The sequence below is a fragment of the Erpetoichthys calabaricus genome, chromosome 2 (assembly GCF_900747795.2).
Source record: "Erpetoichthys calabaricus chromosome 2, fErpCal1.3, whole genome shotgun sequence".
NCBI lineage: Eukaryota > Metazoa > Chordata > Cladistia > Polypteriformes > Polypteridae > Erpetoichthys > Erpetoichthys calabaricus.
The window spans coordinates 330,513,912-330,528,477 of record NC_041395.2 but is presented as its reverse complement, the minus strand read 5'-3'; the positions used below and the strand labels follow the sequence as shown (position 1 = coordinate 330,528,477).

The window sequence follows — 14,566 nt, the reverse complement described above, 5'->3', positions numbered from 1 at the left end:
ACTGCGAGGCAGCAGTGCTACCCACTGCGCCACCGTGCCGCCCTGGCCGTAACATATATATTAAAAATAGCAGCGGCCCTAGCACCGCCCCCTGCTGGTCACCACTCTTAACATCCCCCAATTCTGATATGGTTTTTTGCACCGTCACCCTATGCTTCCTGTGTGGACCCATTTAAAAACATCATCCTGAACTCTGACTTCTGTTAGTTTGATGCCCAGCCTCTCAAGTGGCACCTTATCAAATGCTTACTGAAAGACATGATCAATAGTATCATCTGCTTCACTTTGATCGTATCCTTTTGTTGCCTCCTCAAAGAATTCCAGCATGTTAGTAAAACACGACCTCCCTCTTCTGACCCCATGCTGACTGTTCCTAATAACTCCTGTCCTTGCCAGGTGTTGCTCAATCTTATCCTTAATAATTCATCCATCCATCCATTTTCCAACCCGCTGAATCCTGTGATGCATGTTAAACTTACATGATGAGATACAATTGGTTAGATTTCTTTTTTTTTGTTTTTACAAATGGAGCACTGGCAGGTGAAGTGACTTGCTCAGGGTCACACAATATCACTTGCAGGATCTGAACCCACAACCTCAGGGTTTAAAGTTCAAAGCCTCTTACTTGTAGGAGACCTTTACCTTTGGTGGAAGCGATGGTGGTGAGGGACTGAGCTCACCCTTGACTGACGACATTGTCAGCTTATAAAAGAAAATATTTTAAACAGCAGGGTGTTTTTTTGTTTGGGTTGTGCTGGATAAAGCGTGGGTGGCTTGCGTTGTACGTTTTGTAAATAATGCAAGTGCCTGAATGGGCAGTGTGTGCGGGAAATGTTTCAACAAAAAATGTCACACTGGTACAACAATCCGGGTGCGAAGATTAGATAATACGTGTTTAAAGTCACCTAATGTATTGGGTGAACCTGGATAACACTTGATGCATAGCTGAATTCGGTGTGTTCCAGTAGAAGGAATGAGGATATTTGTCTTCCATAAGTAACACTGAAAGCCGGTCAGTCCGCATTTAGGAATGCGTGTTTTGTTACATACCTTGAATACTCATTACCATTATTAGTTGAAAGTTTCTTTTTTTTTTTTTTTAAGAACTTACCGAAAATTTGGGGAAGTTTGTGTTTGATGCTTCAGATCGTCTCACCTGCAGTGAAGCTCGACTGAAAATCTGGCAGCAGCGGCAGGCACTGGCGCTGTAGTGCTCGTGGGTGTGTTTGCGCGCGCCCGCGCGTGTGCTCGCTTGATCGCTCGCTCGCGTCTGCAGGTCTCTCACTCTGGCGGTTTTTGGCCCTTTGGGAGTCACGCGGGTGTCGAGCATCCGTCAAACGATTCTATGAGACCTAAAGTTTAAAATATGAAACTACAAGGAGTAAACGAATTCAACATATTTGTTGCCATTTTCTGCGTGCTCACCTTTCAGGTAAGTTATTTAGCAAATTTTTTTTTGTCACGTTAAAAAGTTTTAAAACTGGTTGGAGACGACACGGTGGGGCCAAACTTGTCGGTCGTGTAAGGTGCTTGTAACTGGCAAACAAAATACGGGGGAGCATGCTAGTCAAGTACTTTAGTCACTTTAACTACTCATTATTTTGAACGATAATGTTATATTTTACTTATACATGAATTGTTTGACGTTCCTCGTTAGCTGATTTTTACTTCTATAAGCCCAATGCTAGGTAGGAGAGGCTTCAGCCGACACCATCAACCCTGTTCAGGACAAGTGGGTTAGGAAATGACTGACTGACATCTGGATATGTCACATATACTGTTTGTTCGTTTGATTCTTTACCTTAGAATTGACAAACTTGCACAATGTATTAATATAATTAACAATTGCACTCTAAAAACAAACGTTTCAGGTCAACAAAATAGTAGTTTTTTGAGTTATAACTAAAATAAGTAGATCATCCAACACACATCAACCTGTAAGGTGAGTTAGCTTTTTTCCTTTACATTTAAAAGTGATTTAATTGCCATGTGCTTAATAACTAGCAGTATAAACCCAAATTTGTAAACCTACTACACAAAAACTTTGTTCTAAAGTAGTAAACAACATCAATCCATCCATTCTCCAACTCGCTATATCCTAACACAGGGCTCTGCTGGAGCCAATCCCAGCCGGCACAGGGCCAAGGCAGGAACAAACCCTGGGCAGGGCACCAGCCCACCACAGGGCACACACACCAAGCACAATTTAGAATCGCCAATGCACCTAACCTGTATGTCTGTGGGAGGAAGCCCATGCAGACACAGGGAGAACATGCAAACTCCACGCAGGGAGGACCCGGCAACCAAACCCAGGTCTCCTTATTATCTCCTCATTATCATTAACATCCGGCGCCGCCGAGAGTGGCAGCCTTTTCAGCAGCTCCGTGTATGACTGTATGTGTATGTGTACTTTTCTACTTTTATTTTTCTATTTTTATTTATTGATCACTCCTATCACTTTATTTTATGTGGATTTGTTCACTGGACACACTTACTTTTTAATGTGGATTTCCCATTGGGATTAATAAATCTATCTATCTGTCTCTCTTACTGCGAGGCAGCAGCACTACCCACTGCGCCACCGTGATGCCCAGTAAACAACATGTAACAGTATTTTTAGTATCATCCATTTTTTAAAAAATCCACTTATCTAGGGCAAGGGGCCAGCTGAAGCCAATCTCACAAGCACAACCCCTGAACAGCAAGAGCAGCGTTTGGTGGTGGCAAGTGGGGTGACCTCCCCATGCCCCGCGCCTAAGGGGGGCCCCGCTTTTCAGGTCCACATGTCCCGTTCGAACGGAATTGTCAAGTTATATTCTCCAGTATATATATATATTTGAGATGCTTCTAAGAGGAACCCTTTTCAAATCCCTCTTCCAGGTCAAATTCCCTACATGTGCGTCTTTGAAAACAGCATCCAGTAAAAAAATGAGTCATCCAGAATGTCCCAGACAATCGAAAAGGTATTCATTGAAAATTCGATTCAGTTAAACCTAAATCCATAGAAAATCCATGGAATACTACTCTGTCTCCTTTAAATACTGTATTCCAGCAGGTAAATTCCACATAAGACACAAGCCTTAATTAGAGTTCTGTGACAATCCAATAGCATCCAGTAAAAATGTATCATCCAAAAAATCCCAAACTAAAAGAAAAGTGTTATTCTTGTAGAGCACCACTCATTCATGTCCATATGACAAAAATATCATTCATAAAAACATAAAATGTCAGTCCTCAGATACTAACACACACAAACAATGGACTGATTTGGCTGCCGTCTTGGATTGGATTGTAAATTTAAAGATCTTGCATTCAGTCATTAGTAAGTTGTTTGTGTGCTCCCAATGATCTGTAACTTCTAAACTTATGAATAATGTATGCTTTCAGTCCATAAATGAGGCACTTCATGATGTCACTCCCTTAGCTGGTAATTGTTTATTAAGCTCAGCTTGTTAAAACAGGATTGCTTTACATGGCGATTCAATTAACCTTAGTAATATCCATTTTTTTTATCCCCTCATTTTTTCATTTGCTTTTGCTTTCATAAAGCCCATGCAGTTTCTTGCAGTATGTCACTTCTGCAGCAGTGGTGTTCCTTGTTGTAAGAAAACCAGTACAATCCTCTAAAGATGGCATCTGCGCCCCATATCGCAGTTTGGTGTGACATTTTGTTCATTTCCTATAGACCAAGAGGCACTGTTTGAAAGCATCATCCATAACCAGCGCAGTAGAGCAACAGAAAGAGAATAACATATTTGGCAAAAAAAAAGTCGTCTCCTTTATTCATTAAGCATAACACCAAATTTGCTGTTTTTGAATATACTTGGCTAAAGCTGCATAATCCTGAACTTCCAATGTAAGGGAAAATGGATCTCATGACCCAGAGGGCCCAGAAAAATTCAAACTCATCGAAAAGTTAATTTAATTGTGAAAAAAATGGAGAAAAACCATGATGATGTTTATACATTTAAGAGTTAGGGTGGGCAAACTTAGTGCTGGTCTATGGTAGTTTGGTTTTTATTTCTATCTGTATCTTACATATCTCTTGTTGACAAGACAAAAGAGATAATCGTGGACTTCAGAAAATCACGTCCTGCCCACACTTAGCATCAACGGTTTAGATGTGGAGATTGTTAGGAGTACCAAGTTCCTCTGTGTGCACATAACTAAGAAACTTACGTGGACACATAACACCTTATCACTAATCAAGAAAGCCCAGCAGAGACTACACTTCCTGAGGCGGCTGAAGCGAGCAAGTCTTCCCCCTTCCATCCTCACCATGTTCTACAGAGGCACCATTGAGAGTGTTCTGACCAGCTGCATCACTGTCTGGTATGGCAACTGCAACATATCCGACCGCAAGCGCCTGCAAAGGATAGTGAAGACAGCAGGGAACATTATTGGGGTGCCTCTCCCTTCACTACAGGACATATTTTACAAACGCAGTGTCCGCAAGGCCTGCAGCATTGTGCAGGACCCCTTACACCCCTCACATGGACTTTTCACACTTCTGCCATCCAAGAGAAGATACTGCAGCATCAAAGCCACATTTACCAGGCTGCAGGAGAGTTTTTACCCCCAAGCTGTCAGTCTCCTTAACACCATGCTGCCCCCTGAGACCTTCCACATGGCCTCAACCACCTCTAAAAACAGAACTTTTATACATGTGAGCTGCTGTCCTGCAAAGACGAGTGTGCATGTAGAAAAGAACTAAAAATCTCATACTGACCTTTAAGGATTTTGACACTCTTGTTATCCTTCTGCTGTGAAACATTCTGACCTGTCATTGTTTACACGTCTTAAACAACGATTATCATACACTGATAATTTCTGTATTATCTATATCTATAATTTATTATTTATTTATTATATTACATATCTTACACATCAATATCGCTGCTACTTCTTTGTCTTATCTTTGCACAATGTCTTGTCTTGTTTGTGTTTTTAATTATTTAAATTTTACATTTTAATTTTTAAATTTTTAATTCTATTTTTAATTTATTATTTGCACATCATGTTGTTACACTGTGGACCTTGAGCTTCACAATTTCATCTATCTGTATACTTGTATATGGATGAGTATGACAATAAAGTTCACTTAGACTTTGATATGAAGATTATATGTTATTTTATTGTTTGGAAAAGCAATAACATCTTTTGATTTTTTTAGAATTTTCAATTGCTGTCTTCAGTGTTCTGTAATTTGTTCTTTAACATTGCCAATGTCTCTCATTGTTTTTAATTAGTGCACACATATAAATTACTGCTGCGCAATTATTTAGCCATGAGTTTAAAATTATCATGACGGTTCCCACATACATCATTAATTTTGGAAGCCGAGAGAGGATGTGCAATATCGTTATATTTTTAAATTGTTTCCTCGAGAATCTAGATAACAGACTAATTTTATCGAAATGTCGAGAAGATTAAAATTTGTTTTCTTGAGATAATGGAATAATTTTAGTGCGATCTTGAGAAAACGAAACTTAACCATTGCTCCTGGCATCAGGCTCGCCTAGATTGCGATGCCTACAGCTGAAGCCTTGCTAACCGTCTTCTTAAATGTTATTATTTTCTAAACTAAGGCATAAACATATTTCAGCCTGCGTCAGCCCTTGATTGAACCAAAATGTGACGCGCTGATCAATACAGTTCTGCTCTTCTGTCAATTCAAACAGGACGTGGCTTCAATAAGCTAAACATTAAACAGTAGATACAGTAATCCCTCGCTATATCGTGCTTCGCCTTTCGCGGCTTCACTCCATCGCGGATTTTATATGTAAGCATATTTAAATATATATCTCTGATTTTTTGCTGGTTCACGGATTTCTGTGGACAATGGGTCTTTTAATTTCTGGTACATGCTTCCTCAGTTGGTTTGCCCAGTTGATTTCATACAAGGGACGCTATTGGCAGATGGCTGAGAAGCTACCCAACTTACTTTTCTCTCTCTCTTGCGCTGACTTTCTCTGATCCTGACGTAGGGGGATTGAGCAGGGGGGCTGTTCGCACACCTAGACGATACGGACGCTCGTCAAAAAATGCTGAAAGATTATCTTCACTTTGCTCCCTTCTGTGCTGCTGCTTCCTTTAAGCGACATGCTGCACAGTGCTTCGCATACTTAAAAGCACGAAGGGCACGTATTGATTTTTGGTTGTTTGTTTTTATCTCTCTCTCTGCTCCTGACGGAGGGGGTGTGAGCTGCCGCCTTCAACAGCTTTGTGCCGCGGTGCTTCGCATACTTAAAAGCCAAACAGCCCTATTGATTTGTTTGCTTTTCTCTATCTCTCTGACATGATCTGCTCCTGACGCGCACTCCTTTGAAGAGGAAGATATGTTTGCATTCTTTTAATTGTGAGACGGAACTGTCATCTCTGTCTTGTCATGGAGCACAGTTTAAACTTTTGAAAAAGAGACAAATGTTTGTTTGCAGCGTTTGAATAACGTTCCTGTCTCTCTACAACCTCCTGTGTTTCTGCGCAAATCTGTGACCCAAGCATGACAATATAAAAATAACCATATAAACATATGGTTTCTACTTCGCGGATTTTCTTATTTCGCGGGTGGCTCTGGAACGCAACCCCCGCGATGGAGGAGGGATTACTGTACAATTATGTCATATTTTCAAGAAAACAATATCTTTTGTTTTCTCGAGATCTCAATAAAATTAGTCCGTTATCTTGAGGAAACAACTTAAAAAAATAACGATATTGCACATCCTCTCTCGGCTTCTGTACATATGTACTATCATGATCACTATGTTATTCTTTCCACTGGAAAAAAATGGCTAGCAGAATGCAGACTTACAACTAGGAATTTGTCTTTTGATTGATTGCAGTTCTGAATCCATTCGATCCCTGTAAGCTCAATTCAATTGCTCTTTCAGTGTGGATTTTCAGTTTTGGTTTGTGCTGTGTACTGTGAAGATACGAGTGGACCTAACTCATAAGTTGTGAATTGAAGTTGTATTGCTAAAACTTTCATTCTCTTCAGTTTGGTGTGGGGTGTGATGGTACATCCCATAAAAGGAACTGTATAATGCAGATTAATTAAAAAATGACATCTATGAACAGGCATATAGACATTGGAAACATATAATGGCAACAATGGGCTAAACAAGTTAGTCACAGAGGACATCTATATACATATTCCAGTATATCGCATTAACTTAAGTAACGCCGAAGATGCAGAATAATTCAATCACAAACGATAGTAATCATTTTGTACTAGTTTTGCGCTAACTAGGATTTGTCATGCGGGCCGCACAGATTTCTGTTGCGGGCCGCATGCGGCCCGGGGGCCGCGTGTTTGACATGCCTGGTCTATAGTGTGTGCTTGGTGTGTGGGTATGTGCCCTGCGGTGGGCTGGCGCCCTACCTGGGGTTTGTTCCTGCCTTGCACCATGTGCTGGCTGGGATTGGCTCCAGCAGACCCCCGTAACCCTGTGTTAGGATATAGTGGGTTGGATAATGACTGACTGACTAACTGCATTAACTTCTTCCACTCCTTTTGTAGTCTAAAATAAAATATCTCTTTATTTCTTCACTAATGCTGCCCTCAATGCTGTTGTGGATTGTTTGGGATTTTCTGAATTCATTTTTATTCAAGATGGCAAGGTACATATTTAATTCTGAAGATTTACTCGGTTTATTCATGCCATTTTAGTGCAGTCCAGATGAACTGATGTTAAATCATTATATTGATTCATGATGGGTTCACTCAGACACCCACCCCAGACTGGGCCAGTTTTTGAATTGCCATTTAATCTGCCTTCCAGTTCTTTAGGAAGTGTGAGAAAAATAATGCACCCTGTCAAACAACCAAGCAGACATGGGGAGAACATGCATACTTCACACAGCCAATCTACCTGAGCCTTGAATTAAGGAAGGGAAAGTTGTGAGTCAGAATTAATATGCTGGCAAAAAAATCATAAATATATTCATGCATAGTAATATTAGGAAAAAACATTTTCTAAGACCACTCAGTCTGGAACAGGAGGTTGGAGCCCATCTCAGCAAGCATATACAATGCCCTGAACAGGGCACCAGTCCATCACAGGGTCAACACACTTACACCACATAAGAACCAATTTAATGTCGCCAATCCGCCCAACCTGCATGTGTTTGGATTGTGGGAGGAAACCGGAGCACCCAGAGAAAATGTGTGCAGACCCTGGTAGCAAATAGCAAACAAATGCTGTTAATTAAACATAGACAGCTCAACTAAAGATCACCAGGAATGATATAATGGGGCTGAAATGTCTGTCTGAGAAGACATACATCGTCTTATACAGGGGGTCCTCAATCACGGTCCTGGAGGACAGCAGTGGCTGCAGGTTTTTGCTCCAACCCAGTTGCTTAATAAGAAGCCCTTATTGCTCAAGTAACACTTCTGCTTCACTTTAGTGGTCTCGCTCGTTAAGATTTTGTACCCTTGTTGCTTATTTTCGTCTTAAACGGCTGTATTCTTGGGTTTTAATTGTTCCTAATTAGCAATAACATGCAAATGATGAAAGAGAGCAGCATTTCTCCATTTAGCTTGTTACCATTTCCACCTGTGTGTATTTATCAGGCACTATTGGGTTTAATTAAATACAGTACTTGGAAGAAAAGTGAAAAGAAAAAAGTGAAGGACTGAGAATTACTCCTCCATTTTAGCCTTCAAATCATTTGGATGATATCCTTAGAAAGGGGAAGAAAATCTAGGATATGAAAATGACCTGACATAGCAGTTAAAGCACTAACAAGCCATGCAATTAAATTATTGGCAAGAATTGCTTTCTAATTAAGCAACCGGGTTAGAACAAAAACCTGCAGCCACTGCGGCCCTCCAGAACTGTGATTGAGGACCCCTGATCTAATAGTTCTCACAATTAAACATTAACATTATACAAAGTTATTGTCTGTTATACCTGCATTTTTATCACTCTTTAATTTAATATTGTTTTTTATCAGTATGCTGCTGCTGGAGTATGTGAATTTCCCCTTGGGATTAATATCTATCTATCTATCTGTCTATTATGATGGTTGGGTCCTTATTATTTGCTGTTCTATTTTATTCAATTTTATTGCTTGAATTAAAATTTCAAGACCAACCCAATAACACGCAAGTTAAAATGGACTTAACAGAAGTTTTATAAAAGTTAGTGCTAAATAGACACCACAACCTGAGACAGAAGATGTGCTGGTAACACGCTTTTCTAAGTAATAGTGTGCTCTGATTGAAAGTCAGTTCTGAGTCTAGAATCTCGAGTCCATTCTGTTGTTTCCGTCACATACCTCACATAGAGTTTGAGTGATGCTTTTTACAGGATGTATAATGTGTACCTTTTTACAGAGTTTTATATTTTAGACAGCAGAAAAGTTGGCTACCAGGCCAGTTCAGTGGTTTTGAAATGCAGTTAAAGGGATTTCTGTTTAGATTTGCTTCTTTCTTATCGGTTCATATGTTCACATGGGTGCCTTGTCTATTTTTTATTGGTTATAAATGATGAGTACGATGATAAGAACAGGTGGCTGGGAGGACAGATAAAAACAAAAAAATACTTCGCATAAGCTGGAGAAAAAAAAAACAAAATCTGTAGCGTTCAAGGCAAAAACATGGCCCAGCCCTGACTGAGCATTCTACCCATTATAAAGTTCTTAAAGCAAGATACCAAAGAAGCAGCAGTGTTCTGAAGGAAATGGTAGCTGCACTTCATACGCTCTGCTGCTGCCACTCTAATAATAATAATAATTCCATCTATCCATCCATTTTCCAACCCGCTGAATCCGAACACAGGGTCACGGGGGTCTGCTGGAGCCAATCCCAGCCAACACAGGGCACAAGGCAGGAACCAATCCCGGGCAGGGTGCCAACCCACCGCAGTAATAATAATTCATTACATTTATATAGCGCTTTTCTCAGTACTCAAAGCGCTATCCACAAAGGGATGAACTGGGAAGCAAACCCACAATCTTCCACTGTCTCCTTACTGCAAAGCAGCATTACATCTGCACAGGTACTGGTGCCCACCCCTCTGCTGCCACCTACATAATTTCTTTATGGATGACTTGATCGTTGTAGGGTGGATAGGGAATGCATTTGCATTTCCACTCATGTTAAATTTGACCGTTTTCTGTTTCTGACCCCTTCAAAATGTGGTCTGTGTGACCTATCACACACAGTTTTTTAAGGTGGTCAAGTGCCATCAGATTGTGACATATGTATGTTAACTTTTGTACCTTGCTTTATCTACAAATTTCCACTTTTTACTTTATGCGCTGATGTCATTTTTGCACTCAAAACTGATTTCAGACTTGTGATCTGAGTCACTTTCCTAACCCACTGCCATGTCCAAGAAAATGTAGAATATATGATTGCGATGATCAGAGAGACACCCGTGTGTTTGTCTTGCTTGTAAAGAAAGTGTGGTGGTAGCTTGTTGATATATTTTGAACTGTGTTAGGTATATAATATGTTATTTTTGACCCTCAATAAAATTGAATTTGACATCCTTGCTTTAAAGGGGTCAAATGTTCATTGTGCTTTGCATAACCATTCAAATTTTGAAGTAAGATTCTTTGTAAAATAAGTGATAGGTGTGAGTGTATTGCAGAAATTTCTAATGAAATTAATTTAATAATTAGCAAATCTATTAAAGCCTTGTACTTGTTTTTTCAATTTCAAAGAAGGACACTCTTTTGTTGCTTTTACCTTTGAAAAATCTATATTCAAACCTTATTGTGAAATTTCATACCGCAGGAATAAGCAATGCACATAGCTCTAATTTTGCATTGTTATGATTTGGTTAATATTTTGGTAATTTTGTGTGTTTTGAAAAAATATTGATCATGTTGTGTTTTTTATTATTTTTTTTATTTTTGGCTGCCATTTTGGTTTGTGTGATTGCAAGCATTTTGTAGATCAACTGCCATCTTGTCTTCACGTGATCATCACTAGGAAACAAAAGGAGACAGTGCACTACTCCTGCTGGGCAACCTTCATTTTTTTTAAACAAATCTTAGGAGGTTGATTTAAAACTGCTTTAGGCTTAAAATCTTTTCACATGCTCTAGCTAACACTTTGGGCTTTGGCAATTTTGTTCTTCTGATTTTCCTGGTTTTAACCTCCACCCCTTTACACTAATATTTTTGTTTTGAAATTCTGTATATGAAGTGTTTTCCTCATTAAAAGAATGTTTTTTTTTACTTCCTTTTTCCTGTTCCATTTATCATTTTTCTCTTTTCTGTCTGGTCCTTAATAGTAATATATGCATGCCTCACATGCCCCATGTGAATCTTCAGAGGAAAATATGAGGATATCATAAATGTGAGATCTGGTCCGAACACCATCAGACAAACACCACTTCCTTATAAAACACACATTTATTTCTCTAATATTAATATTGGAATATAATATAATATAATGTAATTGTGAATTTCCCCTTGGAATTAATAAAATATCTATCTATCTATCTATCTATCTATCTATCTATCTATCTATCTATCTATCTATCTATCTATCTATCTATCTATCTATCTATCTATCTATCTATCTATCTATCTAATAAAGTCCGCACAGCACACAGTGCTCCCAGCACCAATCACCCTCATCACGGGCCTTTCTCTCAATGTCCGTGGGCCGCCTTTCTTCCTCCCGTCCCTGGAGCTTTGTCCTGCTCTAGCCCCTCGACTGTAGGAAGGCGGCCCCTTTTATATCCACCCGGATGTTCTCCAGGTGCTTGCTGATGACCTTCCGGTGGCACATCCTGGTGTGGCAGAAGTGCCGCACTAGCACCCGGAAGCACTCCGGGCATCCCTGGAAGGTCCTTCCTCCACCTGCCCAGGTGTGGCGGAAGTGCAGGTTTCCCAGGCTCCGTGACGCTCGGAGCACCCCCTGGCGGTGGCCACGGGCCCCTATAGGTTTGAGCCTTCTGGCTCGGTCCCTCTGCCTCCCGGTCCTTCCATGCATCCCGGCTGGGTCTGACCCCCAGCCTCCTGCGACAATGTATACAAAGAAATAAATCCCCAGGACATACCTGAAAATATAATTAATAAAGGACTGAAATGCTCCGTGTCTCTAGCATGAGGTGCTTGCTCCCTGGGATGGTGTTCTTCTTTGAATGCAGGACATACTGAAGCCTTATACACATCCCTTTAGTAACCATGACGGAAATAATTAGACAAGAGAAATATGGTACAAAAAAGAGATATATGTATTTAACTTGCTTTAAAATGTAGCTTCCAATCCCAACATCCATCCATCCATCCATTTTCCAACCCCCTGAATCTGAACACAGGGTCACGGGGGTCTGCTGGAGCCAATCCCAGCCAACACAGGGCACAAGGCAGGAATCAATCCCGTGCAGGGTGCCAACCCACTGCAGGACATACACAAATACCCCCACACACCAAGCACACACTAGGGACAATTTAGAATCGCCAATCCACCTAACCTGCATGTCTTTGGACTGTGGGAGGAAACCCACGCAGACACGGGGAGAACATGCAAACTCCACGCAGGGAGGACCCGGGAAGCGAACCTGGGTCTCCTTACTGCAAGGCAGCAGCGCTACCCACTGCACCACCGTGCCGCCCCTAATCCCAACAAACAATGTATAATTATTTATACATAAATATCCCAGCCAAAGAGAAGCCTTTGGAACAGTACAATCATCATCCAGTTCTTCAGCTGGGAATACTGATGAATACACATCATCCAGGCTTTTCGTTGTTCTTTTCTGAATATAATGATTGGTGAACTTTTATAAAACTTGCCAAGTAGAGGTAACTGGCATCTAAGCTGTACTCCTTTCAGAACAACATAGCACCTGCTCTAAAGACTGTGGCCCTGGCCATATATATTGAGCAGCACAATAGTATTGTTTTAAATAGCCTGCCTGTGACCCACTGGGCTGCCTACTTTGAGCAGCTGTTTAAAATTGATCCTCCGGCTAGGATGTTGGATATTTCTGGGTCCATGGATCTTGGGACTGATCCTCCAATTAGCTATGAACCACCCAATCTCACTGAGACTGCATAGGTGGTGAACCAGCTGAGAGATGGGAAAGGATGCAGGGATCTGTGGTATCCGTGGCGAACTTCTCCCGGCTAGTGGTAAGGCTGGCCTCCTGGCATTGCAAGCAATCTTTGCTTCCATTTGGGAGACGGGTGTCATTCCAACTGACTGGAAAACAGGACTTGTCGTCCCAATCTGGAAAGGGAAGGGCAATTTTCTGGATTGCTGCAACTACAGGGGGATAACTCTGCTCTCTGTCCCGTGTAAGGTCTTTGCTAGGGTTATCCTCTGTAGAATCCATGATCACTTCCTCACCTCCCAGAGACCCGAGCAGTCTGATTGTTATGCCTTAGGGCTCGTTTATACTTCACGTTTAGAACGTGTACGCGCACGCATCATGCCTACCCCTTGTTGCCAGCATTTATTTGATGCGTCCTCTGAGCAGGTCCTCAGAAATTAACGTGATGTGTGCGCGAATTGCAGTACCAGCAAAAAGTTGGGGGGCACAGTGTGATAAAAGTCAGAATGTGACATCAGAGTCTCTGTTTACTATCTATATATGGCAGAAAGCCACTTTGAGGATCCTCCGGAATTGATGTGCGTGCTTCGATGTTTGATGAGTAGTGCAATGTGGTGAAGCAAAATGCCAACATACAAATGCATTTGTGGTGCTTTTATATTGAAGCGTCACATATTCCCCAACGTAATGACACGATACATTTTAAAAGTCTCACATATCATCTTCTGTGCCGTCTTTATTTTTTTCACAACAGCATCAGAATGTACAGCGTTGTATTTGAGCCACAGAGAAAAAAATTAAGGACACGGTGAAAGGTCTATTTTGTGATTAAAGTGGAAATTTCTGCTTTATACCCAAAATGTCCACTTTAACCCTCGTAGTTTACTTTGTCATTAAAGTAGACTGTCATAAATGTTATCTTAAAACTGACCCAGTTGTTAATCTCTGCTTCTGGAGCTTCCTCCTGAAGTGACAGCAGCAATTGCCACACAGAGCACATTAACTTTATGATATTCCAGCTCTCTGCACTTTTAGAATACTTAGATTTATACTTGATATCACTTTCATGATCCATCCATCCATCCATCCATTTTCCAACCCGCTGAATCCGAACACACGGTCACGGGGGTCTGTTGGAGCCAATCCCAGCCAACACAGGGCACAAGGCAGGAACCAATCCCGGGCAGGGTGCCAGCCCACTGCAGGACACACACAAACACACCCACACACCAACCACACACTAGGGCCAATTTAGAACCGCTAATCCACCTAACCTGCATGTCTTTGGACTCTGGGAGGAAACCGGAGTGCCCGGAGGAAACCCACGCAGACACGGGGAGAACATGCAAACTCCACGCAAGGAGGACCCAGGAAGCGAACCCAGGTCCCCAGATCTCCCAACTGCGAGGCAGCAGCACTACCCATTGCGCCACCGTGCCGCCCTGTTTAAATAATGAATACTGTTAATAGTTACACATATGGGGTGGCACAGTGGTAGCGCGGTAGCGCTGATATCTCGCAGGAAGTCATGTCCCTTGTGATCC

At 41.3% G+C, this 14,566-nt stretch overlaps 1 protein-coding gene across 30 annotated transcripts in view; it reads left to right on the top strand.

Annotated features, from left to right (window-relative positions):
* The first annotated feature begins 1,132 nt into the window (after positions 1 to 1,132).
* Positions 1,133 to 14,566, top strand: part of LOC114669643 (receptor-type tyrosine-protein phosphatase eta-like) — a 151,789-nt gene continuing 138,355 nt past the window's right edge. For all 30 annotated transcript variants that reach the window (XM_051923391.1, XM_051923384.1, XM_051923373.1 and 27 more), the window contains exon 1: positions 1,133 to 1,432. In XM_051923391.1, coding sequence (XP_051779351.1) covers positions 1,367 to 1,432 — 66 coding nt within the window. In that variant the 5' untranslated portion in view covers positions 1,133 to 1,366. The remainder of the gene's footprint in view (positions 1,433 to 14,566) is intronic.